The 16,439-nt window shown below is 34.1% G+C and overlaps 3 protein-coding genes across 3 annotated transcripts in view; 2 read left to right on the forward strand and 1 right to left on the reverse strand.

The window, feature by feature from the left end:
- Window positions 1-16,439, reverse strand: part of LOC125825309 (protein phosphatase 2C and cyclic nucleotide-binding/kinase domain-containing protein) — a 532,052-nt gene that overhangs the window by 306,256 nt on the left and 209,357 nt on the right. The gene's annotated exons all lie outside the window — the stretch shown is intronic.
- LOC125825321 (2-oxoglutarate-Fe(II) type oxidoreductase hxnY) lies at window positions 619-8,198 on the forward strand. The gene is made up of 12 exons (XM_049504665.1): window positions 619-655; window positions 3,406-3,512; window positions 5,080-5,275; window positions 5,872-5,970; window positions 6,081-6,132; window positions 6,283-6,404; window positions 6,486-6,586; window positions 6,673-6,731; window positions 6,994-7,050; window positions 7,254-7,299; window positions 7,763-7,842; window positions 8,043-8,198. Exons 1-12 carry the CDS (start codon window positions 622-624, stop codon window positions 8,119-8,121), a joined length of 1,032 nt encoding a protein of 343 aa, XP_049360622.1. The 5' UTR covers window positions 619-621; the 3' UTR covers window positions 8,122-8,198.
- Window positions 9,465-15,914, forward strand: LOC125825365 (uncharacterized). The gene is made up of 4 exons (XM_049504706.1): window positions 9,465-9,629; window positions 13,698-15,023; window positions 15,113-15,823; window positions 15,879-15,914. The coding sequence occupies exons 1-4, from the start codon at window positions 9,465-9,467 to the stop codon at window positions 15,912-15,914; spliced, it is 2,238 nt and encodes a 745-aa protein (XP_049360663.1).

Genomic DNA, 16,439 nt, shown 5'->3' on the forward strand with positions numbered 1-16,439 from the left:
GTCACTTTCAGCTTAGGTTTGCACCTTTCCATCAAACGGATCACATCATTCCTATCATGTGATATTTGTTGAATGGATGGCTTTCTGAATTGGTATATATAACTCTTCCAACTGACCTCTTCTCCACATGTTTTAATGTATTCCTTCTCTTCCATAGCTCACATAGGATTATAGCAGGTGGGTACAACATGATAAATTGATTTTAGCCTGCCTGCTACAGAAGTTTGCCACTATTTCATTAAAATCTGTTGTTATTGCAATCCATTTATGTTAATACCTGCAAGAGAGCAAAAGTAGAACCAAGTCCTATCAGTAGAAAAATATGTGGCAAATAGATGCTGGAATATCTCCTCCTTAGGATTTGAGCAACACCAGCATGTATATACCATGTTATATCTCATCCTCTTGAAAGCATCATCTGGTGGTAGTTTGTACTTCCAAAATCTCCACAGAAAGAATAAGATTTTTACAGGAAGTCCTTTAGTCCACATGTTCTAATAGGTCTCCATCTTCTGGCCGTTGAGTCTGATGTACTCCCAGATTGAGCTCATTTAGAATTCCCCTCTTTTGTCTAGTAGCCACTATGGCCTGTCCATCTCCTTTTTAGTATTTGGTGGTTGTATGGTCTCAGTGATGTGCTCCACTATATCCTCAGGTAGGACGAGATGAGCTATCTCAATTTCTCCTTATTCCATTCTTCATTGATCTGCAGCTCATTAACATTCTGAATTCTTTCATCACAAGATATATTTGGTGTGGCATAGTACAGTGCACCCAATCCTGTCCAATTGTCATACCAGACTTGAGTATTTCCTAGTATGCCACCATATATGATGTTCTCTCGAATCCATGTCTGTGATCCATATTTTCATTGAACTCTGACTGCATTCTCCTCCATACAATATTTATTGCTTATGTAAGAACTCCAGTGTGGGTTTTGTTGCAAAATTTCCACCAGAATTCGCAATATAATGTCATAGAAACATCATGTAGAGGTCTAAATCCCATTCCCTCTTCCTGTACTAGTAAGCATAAATGAGGCCAAGCAGACCAATGTTATACTCTTCCCACCCACTGTATTACTCCAAAAGAACTGAGCATACATCCTGTGCATTTGATTATCACACCATCTGGGGGATTCATTCCTGATAGTAGATGTATCGACATGCTTTGTAGGACATGTTTGATTAAAACAATCCTTCCTCCAAAAGAGAGAATCTTTCCTTTCCAAGATTGCTATCTGTTCATAATCTTAATCAAAGTAGCATTATAGAACTCCTTCCTTTTTCTACTGTAGTAGATTGGACATCATAAGTAGGTGAAGGGAAAGCTCTTTCTACATATTCCAGTAGTGATCTCCACCATTATACTGATGTCTCCTGTGACATTATGATGCATATAAATATAACTCTCTCCTTGTTAGTTTTCTATCCTGAGTTTAATTTCATATTTCCTGAGTACAACCATAATCCACCTAAGCGAAAACAGATCAACTGATGAGAATATGATCATATCATCTGCATAAGAAACATGATTGATCTCAGGCCTCTTTCTAGGCATGCCATAACCTATGAATTGTGGTATCTGGTTCAAAGTGTTGAGATTCCTTGTAAGTACTTTTGCTGCTTGGATGAACAAAGTAAGAAACAGTGGATCCCCTTTTTAACCTCCCCTAGAAGATTGGATGAACCCTTGTTGTTATTGCTTATGATTTGTAAACCCTATCAATTAGCCTATCTTCATTAGTGTCTTGGATAAACATAAACATGATAATCTATCATAAGTATTTTCCATATCTAACTTCATAACCACATTAGTGGTCTTGGTTCTTAATCTGATTTGTTGAGATAATTTCCTGTGTCACTAGTATATTCTCAGCTATACTTCTTCCCTTCACTAATCCAGCTTGATTTAGAGAAACAATATTCTCTAATCCATCTACTAGTCTTTCATTAATCAGTCTGAAAATTAAATATTTTATTCACAAAATTACTCAGGCTAATTCGTCTCATGACAGAGAAGGTAGTGATCAGATCCTTCTTTGGTATAAGAACCAAGATAGTGTGTGTAATGAATCTTGGTCACAGAGAAAGGCCCTTACCATATCTGAATGTCTTGTCCAATGATTTCCCAATAGGTTTGATAAACTAAGCTTGTGAAGACATCTGATTTCCCAACACTTTCTCTATTAAAGCTAAATATCACCTTCTTCACCTCCTCATACGTTGGCATTTCTTCAATATCACTATTCTGAGCCTCAGAGATCATACCTGGTACCTTTTTTTGAAATCAAAATGTCATACCTGGTCTAGTAGCTAAAAATTATCTGATTCTTGTTGAACTAGTTTTTGGAAAGTCTGACGCCTCAGTTATTTCTTCACTGGTCTCCAATCAATTGTCATTCAGATCCTGTATTGCTCTGAGCTGTTGTCTCTTTCTTCTTTCTTGAACATATGCATGAAAGAATCTCGTATTTCTGAAACCACTACATACCAGCCTTATGTTTCCAAAATTGTTCCTCCAAATGTAAATATTTGTTCAGGTCAGCTTGAACTCTATGAAGTCTTTCCCAGTTGTCAGGGGAGGGTTGTGTCTCAAACTGTACCTCATGCACCTTATAACATCCTCTAATGCTTCTATTTCCTGCACTATGTTCCCAAAAGTGATCTTACTGCATTGGGTCAGCGCTGCTTTAACCTTCTTCATCTTGTGGTGGAAAAGTGTGGAGGGGTTGACCATAAAGTCTGATGTCCAGTTGGTCTTCACTATGTCTAGGAAAGTTTCATTCTTAATAGGAGTGTTATTTCTTGAATAAGATATCAATAGGGGGGCATGATCAGACGCACTTCTAATCAAGTGAGTAATGTCAATACCAGGGTATCTACTCTCAAGTAATTGGTTGCCCAAACATCTCTCCGGTCTTTTGGAAATACAATCCTCATTGATCTGACCATTGCACCATGCTCCCCTTGAAGCCTAAGTCATGGACTCCAACATTCTGTATACATTGGGTGAATTCTTGTATCTCCTGAACCCCAACAGTTAATTCACCATATTTTTCTTCAAGTGATGTAATAACATTGAAACTCCCTCCAGTTTAATTCACCAAAGACGTGCAATCATCCAAATGAAGAACTTTGAGGTGGTTTACATGAAGGAAGAGAAGAGTTCTCAAAAGTATTCTATTTTCCCATTTTATTTTATGTGTAAGTGTTAAAAAGAAAATCAAAAGATTTTTGTAACTTAAATCTTGATATGCAATAATACTTTGAAATTCTAAAATCATATTATTAAGTATAAAATAAAATCACATTGGCAAGTCTATAAGCACATCAGTGAATTTGGAGTTGAGCCGAGGAAAGAAGAGAAGAAAACTAATGGTTGATTTCATGAATAATAAGGCAGGAACGGATATGAAGAATGATGGAATTGCTTCTGCAAACATTTCTGCTTTACATTGTATCGATCTCTCCTGCCCTGACATTCATACCTCTGTTACTCTCCTCAAACAGGTACCTCTCTCTATCTATCTATCTATATATATATACACTAGTGGCAAAAACTCTCTGCTTTATATGGGTCCAATATTTATTCACGAAGTTATTCTTTTAAGCCGTTTCGATTAAATAAATTTAAATTTATCTAAAATAAGTTGTGTATATGTTTTTGTATGATAGTAAATCATCTCATTGAGTATAAAATGAATACTTACAAATACTATTAACATTGTAAATTTTTAAGTGGTATTGATTAAAATAATTAGATTTTTTTTTTCCAAAATAAGTTATATATATTTGTGTAATAGTAAGTCATTTATCTAAAATATAAGTTATATTTATGTATTTGTATGATAGTAAATCATGTAAGTAAAAACTGAATACTTATAAATATTAGTAACATTGAAAATTTTAAGTGGTGTTGATTATAATAATTTAAAGTTTTTTTTTTTATATATATATATATATGTATTTGTGTGGCAGTAAATCATTTATATCTAAAATAAGTTACATAATAATTACCTACAAATATTATTAACATTGTAAATTTTAAGTAGTGTTGATTAAAATAATTTTAAATTTTTATCGAACATAAATTATATATATTTGTGTGGTAGTAATTTTTTTTCAAAATTTTGTGTCTGTGTGAGGTCCAAAAGCTCCTAATCTACTACTTATTGATACTACTAATTTACTACTTTAAAGAGGTAAAAGAGAGGAGCTTCCCTAAAGGACCCTACTACCAAAAGCTCCTCTCTTTAGTTGCTTATGAATAAGTAGTAATATATATTATGCATTTGTATGTATTCATGTGTGTGTTTGATGAAGAAGCGTTGTGATCTTTATTGGCTATTTATCGAGGCTGATGGTAGCAGCTGTAAAAGAACAACTTACCATATAACGTTTGCGGAGAACGAATGAGCTATCTTGTGAAATTCACCTGAATTAGATACAGAGAGTATAGGTTTCCTTCTTTTTATATAAAAATACCCTGAAATGTTCGAATGGTCTATTTTGAGGAGATTCAATCTGTTGGACAAATTGAAATTTTTGTTAAAACATGGAACCAAAAATTAGTTTGAAGCCCTCTTTTTTGTCCGTTACTTAATTTCAGTTTAAGTCATCCATTCTGCTCCTATCTAAAGTGATGCTAGGCTGCTTCACAGAGGTGCACTTAAGCGGAGCTTGTCGTCACTCGTTCCTCACTTGTTCAACACTACATACGATATTTCATTCCGGACCTCACTAGCTCTTTGCTTGCTTTTCAACTAATTAATATTCGGAGTGGAAGTGCTCTTAATCATGTCATTGTTGTCCTGTCAAAACCTTTCAACATGAAGATTATTTTCTTTCCACCTAGCAGGAAATTACCTAACTGTAAATGATCAAACTTTGTCTCTCAGACAATTTTTCCCCAAGTTCCCGCCCCCTGCAAGGGATAGGACCTGTATTAACTACATTTTATAGAATCACCACTATCTCTGCTTTCTTTTGTCACATTTCCTTTCTTTCATCTTCATTTATATTCCATTGAGATATCTTATTGCTCCATTAGCTCATATGTGTTTGCTATTGGTCACAGGCTTGCTTAGATTCAGGATTTTTCTATGTTGTCAATCATGGTATTAGCCAGGAGTTTATGGATGAGGTTTTCGCTCAAAGCAAAAAGCTCTTTGATCTTCCTTTGGAAGAGAAGATGAAGCTTCTTCGAAATGAAAAACATCGGGGCTACACTCCTAGTCTAGATGAACATTTGGATCCTGACAATCAAATAAATGGTATGTCTCCATCATCTCTCTTGTTCTTATTATTGTTGGATTAGAGTTAGAGGGGATATACCCAATGCTCACTGCACTACCAGTAGGATTAAACTAATTAAGATGAACCACAAAAATACCATAATAGATATACTTACAAACAAAAGATGACAAGTCTCACCTAGACACCTACCTGAGAGAGAATGGTCATAGGTGTAGGATGGTTAGACTCTAATATCTCTTTACTCTAGCAGTACAAAAATAATATAGATAGCTCTTATCATAGAACAGTGTGAAAAGTTACTTTAGCTGAGGCTACCTAGTGATTAGTCAAGATAGAGGTCACACAATAGTTTTGTCTGTATTATCTGAAAATGAGAATAGTGATGCATGCTTTTTAGTCATATTGAATGTTTTATGGTTTACTATCTTGTGTGAGGTCTTCCCATTACAAAGTTTTTATGGGTTAGTAATACACTATTTACTGGCAGTTAGCTGCATTCACACTGTAATATCTGCATTTGTCTTCACCTCCTTCAATAAATGTATGGCATTGGAATAAAAAGTAGGAAAATGCTACTTTTTCATTTAGTTGGCTGCTTTTTGATGGGCCTTAGGTGACTATAAGGAGGGATATTACATTGGTGTTGAAATACCCGAAGATGATCCTGAATCTCAGAGACCATTTTATGGGTCAAATGTGTGGCCTACTGCAGGTAACTTTCGAGGGGTTTCTAGTCATTTACCGGAGGAATACACAATGACCTTCCCAAACATCATTATTTTATGAAGCATATAAAAGTTAAATTGGTTAGTATTCTGAAAGGTACCTTGCCTGGATGGAAGGAAACTATGGAGAAGTATCATCAAGAGGCACTGTGAGTTACTGTCTTCCAATCATATTCTTTATACTCTCTAAGTTTTCATTATCTTGTTAATGAGCATATTGCATTAGATCTTCAAGTTTGTTTCCTCCCCCGCATTTCTCATTTTTCTATCATTTGCTTCCTTTCTTTGGCCTGCATCAGTGAGGTGACAAAAGCAGTATCAAGGCTCATAGCCCTTGCACTTGATCTTGATGTTGACTTTTTTGATCGGCCAGAGTTTCTTGGCAAACCAATTGCTACTTTGCGTCTACTGCATTATGAAGGTGAAGATGGGGAAATATCACTAGAGCCATCATGCTTTTCTATTTGAAGTGAACTGATATTTTGATTTCATGTCAAACTAGGCAAACTTTCTGATCCATCAAATGGAATTTTTGGAGCTGGTGCACATTCTGACTATGGTCTGATAACTCTTTTGGCCACAGATGATGTCTCTGGCCTTCAGGTACATCATCAAAGTAGTTAGTTTGAATTTTCTAGATATATTTATTCGTTGTTGATGTGGAGCATGAACTCTTAAATCTGTTTCAGATATGCAAGGATAAGGATGCAGAGCCTCAGATTTGGGAGTATGTGCCACCATTGAGAGGGTGAGACATAATAAGTTTCTTAGTTCTATTCTCTAATTTGTAAGTAAATCACAAGTTATAACTTGTAAGGTTTGATATTGCTTAGAATCATGTCTTCTCCTGCAGTATCCAACAAAGACAGCATGCCTTTTGTTAACAATGTAAAAGTTAAGTCTAAATCATCTACAAAGTGAAATAGCAGTTTCTGCCCTCTATTATCTAATGGACAAATTAGTTTACAGAAGAAAGTACGGGGATATTGTGATTGACATTCTACTTACAGTGCTTTTGTAGTGAATCTTGGTGATATGCTTGAGCGCTGGAGCAATGGTATTTTCAGGTAATATATGATGGTTGTGCATGTTGAGAATTTAAGTACATGGCAATAATGGTTTCACTATCTTTTTTCTAAAAGTACTATATAATCCCCCGTCCCCAAATTCTTTGGCGATCTTTTCTAATATCACTAAGATCCTTCGTTTCTAAAAATCATGCTAATCGTACCTTTTTTCTTGTCAGCTAACTTTTTGCTCTTCTGTTCAGGTCAACACTGCATCGGGTCCTTGGAAATGGTCAAGAAAGATTTTCTGTAAGCCCTTGAATGGTTTTTGGATGCTTTCATATTGAAATATTATAAATGACGTCAATTTTACTATCAAACCTTTTAGAAGAGTCTGGAAAGAAATGTCTTTAGAATGTTATAATATAATATATTTTTCTAATTATGTAAGTGAATGGAAGGAGATTTGTCAATAAAATATGATCACTATATATATATATATATGATATATGATATAACTTGTCCAAAAGAAAGAAGATTTCTATGTCATATACAACGATTTTTGCATGTTTGGTTTTGTAGTACATCTATTAAATGTTGGTCGATCACTTTCTGAGATGATTAGGTTTTTTTTAATATATTTATTAGAGTATAGTGATTTAGTGAGCTGCATTTACTTGTTCTAACTGGAGGCATCAATGAATAGCAAATTAGCTCTTATGGAAATGGGCAGGGAGAACAAATTATTTGTCACTCTTCTTCATGTTTGCAGATTGCATATTTTGTGGAGCCAAGTCACGACTGTCTTGTTGAATGCTTGCCAACCTGCCAATCAAAAGTCAACCCACTGAGGCAAGTAATATATTCCTACATGTGGCACAAAACTAAGCTATCGTTTGGTCATACATTTTTGGGAAATTACATCTGATGAAGTTTCTAACATGTATTTTGAAAACATATTTCATTGGTTTTTAAAAAACATGAGTTAGAAATCCTTTATGTCCTCAGTATTATTGCTTACTGAAGTTGTTGTCTGGTTGCTGCTCTATCAGGTATCCTCCAATCAAATGCGAGACCTACTTGCTCCAGCGTTACAAAGACACTCATGCTGATAGAAATTCTTACAAATGAGATTCTTGGTAACTGGTAAAATACAAATGGCACCGCAACATTTCTTGCACATATTATAAGGGTGAATAATGTTCGACACTATGGTTTAATCTGTATCTGAAGTTACTTGAGAATGTGTGTGATAGAATTGTATAATGGTTTATAATTTGTATGGAATAGGTAGTAGTACATTTATACAACTTTGCTTACTTTTGCTATCTACTCATCCACTTTTGTAAATCAGGGAACAACTATTGTAGAAAGACTTCTACAGATAATACTTTTTAGTTTTTAGTGTTAGAAGAATTAGTCATTCCTATAGGCTATATGCAATGATGGAGGAGATGGAGTACTTGGGATCAGCTGAATTCTAAAACTACGGAACCAACTGCTTACTCCAACAGTTTGGATTGAAAATGACTGTTGAAGAATGTCAAGGACGTGTAGATTTTCTAGGGTTTGAAAAATGAAACTTCACATTAGTACTTTTAATAGCCATTCAAAAATGAAGTTTAAGAATTTTGCTGTTATCATAATGGTACTTCTATTTTGCTCATTTATTTCTATCTAATTTTTTATATGATTTTACTATAGTTGTCAATTGTCGTAGTCTAAATATAAAATAAGAGTAAAGAGAAAAAACTACAAAATATTTTTAATTATTAAAGAAATATAAAGGTATTGATTTTAGTTAACCATTAAATTGACCTGCTTTTTTTTTTATTGGAATGACTCATTCAAAAAACTCTACGCAAAACCATATCTATTAGAAATATTGTATGTATTAGTTGAGTGACTTTGTATTTGAAATGACAATAGTAAGTTGCTCTATAGGTGAAGTAATAATAGTACAATGACTTTTTTATTACAAAATAAAATCACTTGCTTTGAGATTAATATTATTAGTTAAGTGAACGGATGAGAAAGTAACTCAAGTAAATGATAGGTGTCGAATTGTATCTTTATCTTGTTTTTCTGTAAAACAATGTCATAGATCACTAATAGTGTTGTCTCATATAACGATACATCTTCGCAACACCGGGATGAATAGAATATTTGGAACAATGGGACTCCTGAAGAGTCAGCCCGACCAAATATTCAACATGAATCAACTGTTGCAATAGATATAACCATCTGTTGAAAACGCGGATGCAAATTATTGAAAAAATTGCAGGTATACCTAGATGATGATGAATGATTCTAAGAACTATTAATCTTACTTACCAAATAATGGTGTGTGAACACAATCACTTATGAAGTAATGCCAATTGATACCGAACGAAATCTGGTCCAATGATTAGCTAAATCTGATTCAAGAAGAAGATAAGAAGAAGAAGCACAAGGAATAGCAGCCAAGACCAACAATGTATGAACAAGAAGAAGAAAAAGATGAAGAGAACGGGAAGAAAGCAAGCAAGAAGGAAGAGGAGGAGGAGGAAGAGGAGGAGGTAGAAGAAGAGGAATCCGGCGGGGAGACGGGGGAAAGCTTTTATTTCCCCTTTTGGTTCGTTGGTTTCCCTCCATTTTTGGTTCCCACCAAATTTGGTTAAATTAGGTTTTACCCTTTTACCCCTCATTTAATAAAATGAACCAAACTGTCAACTTAAAAACTTGAGGGCAACTCCCACAAATGCCTCATAGATCCACAATCCTTAATTACATAATTGTCACCTACACTCAATAATTAAAACTTATGTCACCGCCATTTAATTTTGACACCTTAATGTCACCCTTAATTCAAAATCCTTAGTTAGTTTGGTTCATATCTATTCATATCTTTTATTTAAGTATGATGTCCATTTTATTTTACTATTATAGCTCTGTTTTCTTTCTCTATTTGCAGATTACATTCCATTGTTGATTAGTCTGATTGATAAATATATTTGATTATTTTCCTTGTTTTCTTGTAACATTTTGGTGAAGTTCATGGTGAGTTTTAGCTTAATTCAAATTATCATTCTCAATTATGTTGGTTACATTTAATGTTATTAATTTGATCGACAAGTTATTAATGTTTTGCGCTTTTTGATGGGTCTGACATGGATTAGCATATTAGAAGATTATTTCCTTTATGTATTGTTGTTGTTTCTAGGTTCTTGTGTATTTCTTGGATTGTTTTAGAGTCATTTTAATACTTAATTCATTTTATTGAATTGTTAACAAACAAGTTGAAATTGGCCAATGAAAAAATTTGTCCGTCGATTTTTAAGGTCTTCTCATTTTAAAGGCGAAAATTTAGTTTAAGTTTTATTATATGTTATACGTTACAATTAAAATTGGCCAATGAAAAAATCTTTTCTTCGATTTTAGAGGTTTCCCCATTTTTAAAGATGAAAATTTAGTTTATGTTTACATTTTTTGTATGTTAAAATTGGCCGATAAAGAAATTACTGTCGATTTCCAAGGTCTCCCATGTTCATAAGACGGTTTTTTATTTTTTTAAGTTATTATTTGATTCATTCATTTTTATTCATATTTATTTATTACTAACACTTTTACTAAATGTATTTACAGGTACCTAGAGTTGCTTCTAATTGAAGCTATTCGGATGGAGTTCGAATTATATTTTTTATTCATTATTGTGTATATTATTTACGTTAGGCAAACCTTATGTCGTTTCTTATATTATTGTTTTATTATTTATCACATGTTTATTATATTTGTACATTGTTTTTATCTCCTTCTCAATTTGAAAAAATGATTACAGTCGGGACCCATAGTTGTGGATTTCGAAGGATGCCTAATACCTTTCCTTTGAAATAACTTGAACCCTTACCTAGAATTCATTGGTTTCGTAAACATTATTTTAAGTTAATTAATTAATCGTTTTTCTAGTTGTCCTAAAATTAGGTGACGACTCCTTTTAAAATTATTTTATTCTTTTAAAATTTAATTAATTTTGTGAGTCACCGCGACGTTGCGTCTTCGGGATATCAACAGCTTTATCGACATGTGCATAGTTGGATGTATCACCAACTCATGGAGCTGCCTTATACTCTACAACTGACAGTGATCCCAGAGTTAGGTCTTTGAATTGATCCCGCAACTGCTTCCTCAGGCTACGAGGTACATACTCTCTAAGAAATCAACCCCGTTGGACTCCACCAACCCAAGGTTATGCAACCTCTCCTAACAACTGACTAAAAACTCGTGGGCATCCTCGCCCACAACACTGATGAACCTAGAGGGGTCCAATCTAATAAACCTTCCCAACATCTTCTGCTCCTCAGAAGTCATAGATGGCCCAGGAACCAGGAGCAAAAGTCACAACCCGTTGAACAATTGTACGAGGAGCTACAATAGCATAATGTGCTTGTGGGTCTCGAACACCCAGTCCCCCTGCCTAGGCCTGAGCATCCTCTCTAGTCTGGGTGCTATTGAAAGGCTAGGCATAGTACTTTATTAGATAAGTGGCCAACATCAGCATATGAAGAGTAATATTTTTTTATATTTTTTTATTTACGACTAGCATTTATATTTTTTCATTAGCAATTTAGCATAATACAAAAAAATTTTGTAATGAGCTATTAACTCAATATTATTTTAGTTCTAGTTTATACAATTACGAGTGATACTTTTAGTTATTATCTTTAATGTTTATTCTGTTATCAATTTATATTATTATGTGATGTGTGCTAAGTTTAAAAAATAAAGTTAATGCTTGTCAAGAAGTCAAATTAATATATTTTCATGTAACTTATAGCGACTGAGACTTTTCCTTGTAAATTTTTTATATTTCTGAATTAATTTATCTTGTAAAATATGAGAAAATTTGTCACCATTTTTAAATTATCAAATTAATGAAAAACTAGTGAATTATTACCATTTACAAATTTGAACGTCATCAAATTTTTGTTATTTTTAATTGTATGATTATGGGTGAATTTTATTACTATTTGACATATTTTATTATTTTTTCAATTTATACGACTAATTTTAAAAAGGGAAAAGGGACGGATTTACCCCCGAACTTTAATAAATGGTATGTGTATGCTCTCCGTTATACTTTGCGTCCACATAAGCCCCTGCCGTCCAATTATTGGTACACATATACCCCTCTCACTAACGGACCCCTAATTTCTTACACGTGTCTTAATCTTATTGAACTACCCGTTTGACCCTTTTTTTAACCCATAACCCAACTATCCGCCCCATAACCCAATACCCACCCAATTTCCTCTAAAAGGATCCTAATTAAAAAACACCCAAATTAAAACAACAAAGTCCGTCCCTTTTCCCTAGTCGGAGGTCCCCGCGTATCCCTCACACCAAAACCCTAGTCGGAGCCGCGATTCCCTCACACCAAAACCCTAGTCGGAGCCGCGATTCCAGTTTGTCTTCGTCGATTCCACCTTTGTCTCGTCGAATCTTTCGTGTGTTCTTCGATTCAACTTGTCTTCGTCAAAGGTACCCAAATATCCCATTCGATTTCATAGTTTTCTTGTTTTGCTGTTTTCGATTTGCTTTCATATATAGTAAATAAATTTGTTGTTGCTGTTATTCCGGTAGTTTTCTTGTTGTTTCTTTATTTATTGTGTAAAATATGCATTTTATAGTGAAAATCTTTCTAGGGTTCACGTTCTAGTTATTGGATTAAAGATTATTTTTTTTTGTTTTAGAGTGTAAATGAAGTACACTTTATAAGGTTTCACTTCCAGAAAATGAAGTTCACGTTTCAGTTTTTGTGTTAAAGAAATGTTTTTTTTTGTTCGTATTCGTGCCTTTATGTTGTGGACCTTTAGTTTATGATTTGTTGGTTTGGTAAAGTAGTTTCAGATTCCCTTGACTTGGTCTACTTTATTTTTTGTTGGAATTTTTTGTTTGTATTCATGCCTTTATGCTGTGGACCACTTTGAGTTATTAAGAGATAATGCTTATTTAATTGTTAATTGTGGACCACTTTCAGTTAAAAAGAGATAATACTCAATGTTACTAATTGAAATTCTTAACTCAATGTGACTTAATTAACTAACTTACCTACTTTAATCCTAATGTGACTATCTTACTTTATGTGACTAACTTACTTAATCCAAATGTGACTTAACTAATTGACTTACTTAATCCTAATGTGCTTACTAATCCAAATGTGACTTACTTAACTAATATGACTTTCTTAACTTACTCAATGTGACTAAATTAACTAACTTACCTACTTTAATCCTAATGTGACTAACTTACTTTAATCCTAATGTGACTTAACTTACTTATTTATGCTTACTAATTGACTTTCTTAACTCAATGTGACTTAATTAACTAACTTACTTACTTAATCCTAATGTGACTAACTTACTTTAATCCTAATGTGACTTACTTAACTTACTTATTTATGCTTACTAATTGACTTTCTTAACTCAATGTTACTTAATTAACTAACTTACTTTAATCCTAATGTGACTTACTTAACTCAATGTGACTTAATTAATTAACTTGACTTACTAATTGACTTACTTAATCCTAATGTGACTTATACTCATTGTTACTTATTTACTAATTAACTTACTTATTTATGCTTACTAATTGACTTTCTTAACTCAATGTGACTTATACTCACTGTTTTATACTCACTGTTACTTATGTTATTTCATAACTCTTTGTAGGTCATTAACATGGTTGAAGTTACCATATACTTTCATCATGGTGGTGAGTGGCTAACCAGTCCAGAACCACATTATGATAGAGGATGTGTGACTTATTGGAAAGGGTATGATCCTGACCTAATATCTTTTATTGACTTAGTGAATGAGTACATTAATAAGTTAGGTTTTGTTGGTGTGCAAGAACTTATTGTACTTGCTCCAACTGGGAAATATTTTGAAATAATAGGTGATGAGGGAGTTAAGACCTTAACATCTTTTATCTCTACTGAGTATAAATCTATTCACTTGTTTGCTACTGAAGATTGTGAATTGTCTGTTGATGTAACTGATATTATCATGCATGATGGGTCATTTCTACTTTCACCAATTGTTAATGAGGGCACAGACTGTAGTGAAAGTGAAGATGACAGTAATAATGGAATGGTGTTTAGTTGTTCAGATTATGATACAGATGAATTAGAAAATTTTGTTACTAAAAAAAAGAGGAATATAACTGATAGTTTGCAAGATTATAAGGAGATTGTTAAGGGTATGGCCTTCAAGGACATAGCTGAAGCAAAACAGTTTTGTAAACTTTATGCTCTAGCTAAGAAGGTAGAACTAGTTGTGGTGAAAAGTGATAAAAAAAGATTGAGGTATACATGTGTTGCTGATGGCTGTCCATTTTTACTTCTTATTTCTGGGGATTTGACCACTCCTGGAGTTAGTGTCAAAACACTTGTAGATCATATAGAGTGTGGAACAGCATATGATAACTCTTTAGTAGATTACTCAACAATAGCCTTGTATTTTAAAGACAAATTGCAAAGTGACCCCAAATACAAGGTCAAAGAAATGAAGGCTGATTTACATAGAGTTTTTGAGCTAAATGTAAGTGAAGCAAAGTGCAAGAGAGCCAAAAAAGAGGTATTGGAGAGTTTAGAAGGTAGCTTTGTAGACTCTTACAATAAGTTAGAGGGTTATGCTACTGAATTGAGAAGTTGTAATACAGGGTCTGACATTGTGATAGATTTGTCTAAACAGGCACTATCTAATGGTAAGAGAAAATTTCTTAGGATGTATATCTGCTTCAAGGCAATGAAGTTGGGTTTTAAGTCTGGGTTAAGACCACTTATTGGGTTAGATGGTACATTCCTTAAAGGGAAAACTAAGGGACAGGTATTGTGTGCTGTTGGTCAAGACAGTAATAACTCTTTCTACCCTCTAGCTTGGGCTGTGGTAGATAAAGAGACTAAGAGAACTTGGACATGGTTTATGCAACATTTGCAACATTCACTTGAACTTCAAAATGGTGAAGGACTGACATTCATATCAGATATGCAGAAGGTAATATTATACAACTAATTTGCAATTTATTTTCCTTTGCTTGATACTGTTTCTTTTATTAATTTTAGTTGTTTTAATTTGATACTTAGGGGCTGCTTGAAGCAGTAAGGACAGTCTTACCTGAAGCACATCAGAGATATTGTGCAAGGCATATTGAGGCAAATTGGTGCAAAAGATGGGGTAAAGGTGAGCTGAAAAAGTTGCTATGGTGGGCTGCATGGTCATCATTTACAGAGGAGTTTGAGGACCAACTTCAAGAGATGAAGGAAGTTAATGGAGAGGCTAGACAGGATTTAATAAACAAGTATCCTCCCAAAACATGGTGCAAAGCTTATTTAGATACAGTGTGCAAAAATCAGGCTGTGGACAATAACTTTACTGAATCATTCAATGCCTGGATACTTGAAGCAAGGTACAAGCCAATTATTGGAATGTTGGAAGACATCAGGGTCAAAACAATGGAGAGGCTGGCAGCAAAAGAGGTTGATGTGAGGAAGTGGAAAGATGATGGATTTAGTCCCAAAAGTGAGTTGTTGTTTATTCAGTATTTGAAGATTTCCAAGGTTTGTAAGGTGAATGGCAATGGGGATAGTGGCTATGAGGTTACTGAAGGTGCAAATAGACACATTGTCAACTTAAGAGATAAAAAATGCACATGCAGAACATGGGATCTGACTGGAATTCCATGTCCACATGCAATTAAGGCCATGGAGCACAAGAAAATGATACCAAAGAAAGAAATTCATTGGTATTATAGTAAAGAGGCAGCATTGGCAGTTTACAAACACAAGTTACAACCTGTTAGGGGAGAACCATTCTGGAAATATGATCCTTTGCATGCCATTGAACCACCAGAATTGGCCAAGCTTGTTGGTAGACCTAAGCTTATGAGGGAAAGAGAAAAGGATGAAGCTGTTAAGAGGCAAGGAGTATGGAAGCAAACAAGAAAAGGAAAAATGATGACATGTAGTAATTGTGGAGAACAAAATCACAATGCAAGAGGATGTGAAAAGGTAATTTTCATTTAATCTTTAATTTCATCAAATAATTATTCTATTTTACTATTTAATTATATATTTTCTATTATGATTAATAAGGCAAAGCAGGGGAAACAACCTACTAAGAAGCAGGGGAAGCAACCTGCTAAGCAAGGAAAAGAATCTGGCAAGGGAAAAAAGAGGAAGCAACCTGCTAAGCAAGGAAAAGAATCTGGCAAGGAAAAAAAGAGGCAACTTAGGAGAGGTTTAGTTGATGAAGATGAAGCTTCTGAGGAAGACATCAACTGCACAGCCCCACAACCAACACAAGAAAGTCAATTTGAATATATTTCTTCCAGCAGCTATTTTCCAGTAACTGAGGATGATGATGAAGACCCTAGGCTAAGGCCAAGAACAATCTCAGAAGAAGCTTTTCTAA

The sequence above is a fragment of the Solanum verrucosum genome, unplaced genomic scaffold (genome assembly GCF_900185275.1).
Source record: "Solanum verrucosum unplaced genomic scaffold, falcon-dt-bn FXZP01000051.1, whole genome shotgun sequence".
Taxonomy (NCBI): domain Eukaryota; kingdom Viridiplantae; phylum Streptophyta; class Magnoliopsida; order Solanales; family Solanaceae; genus Solanum; species Solanum verrucosum.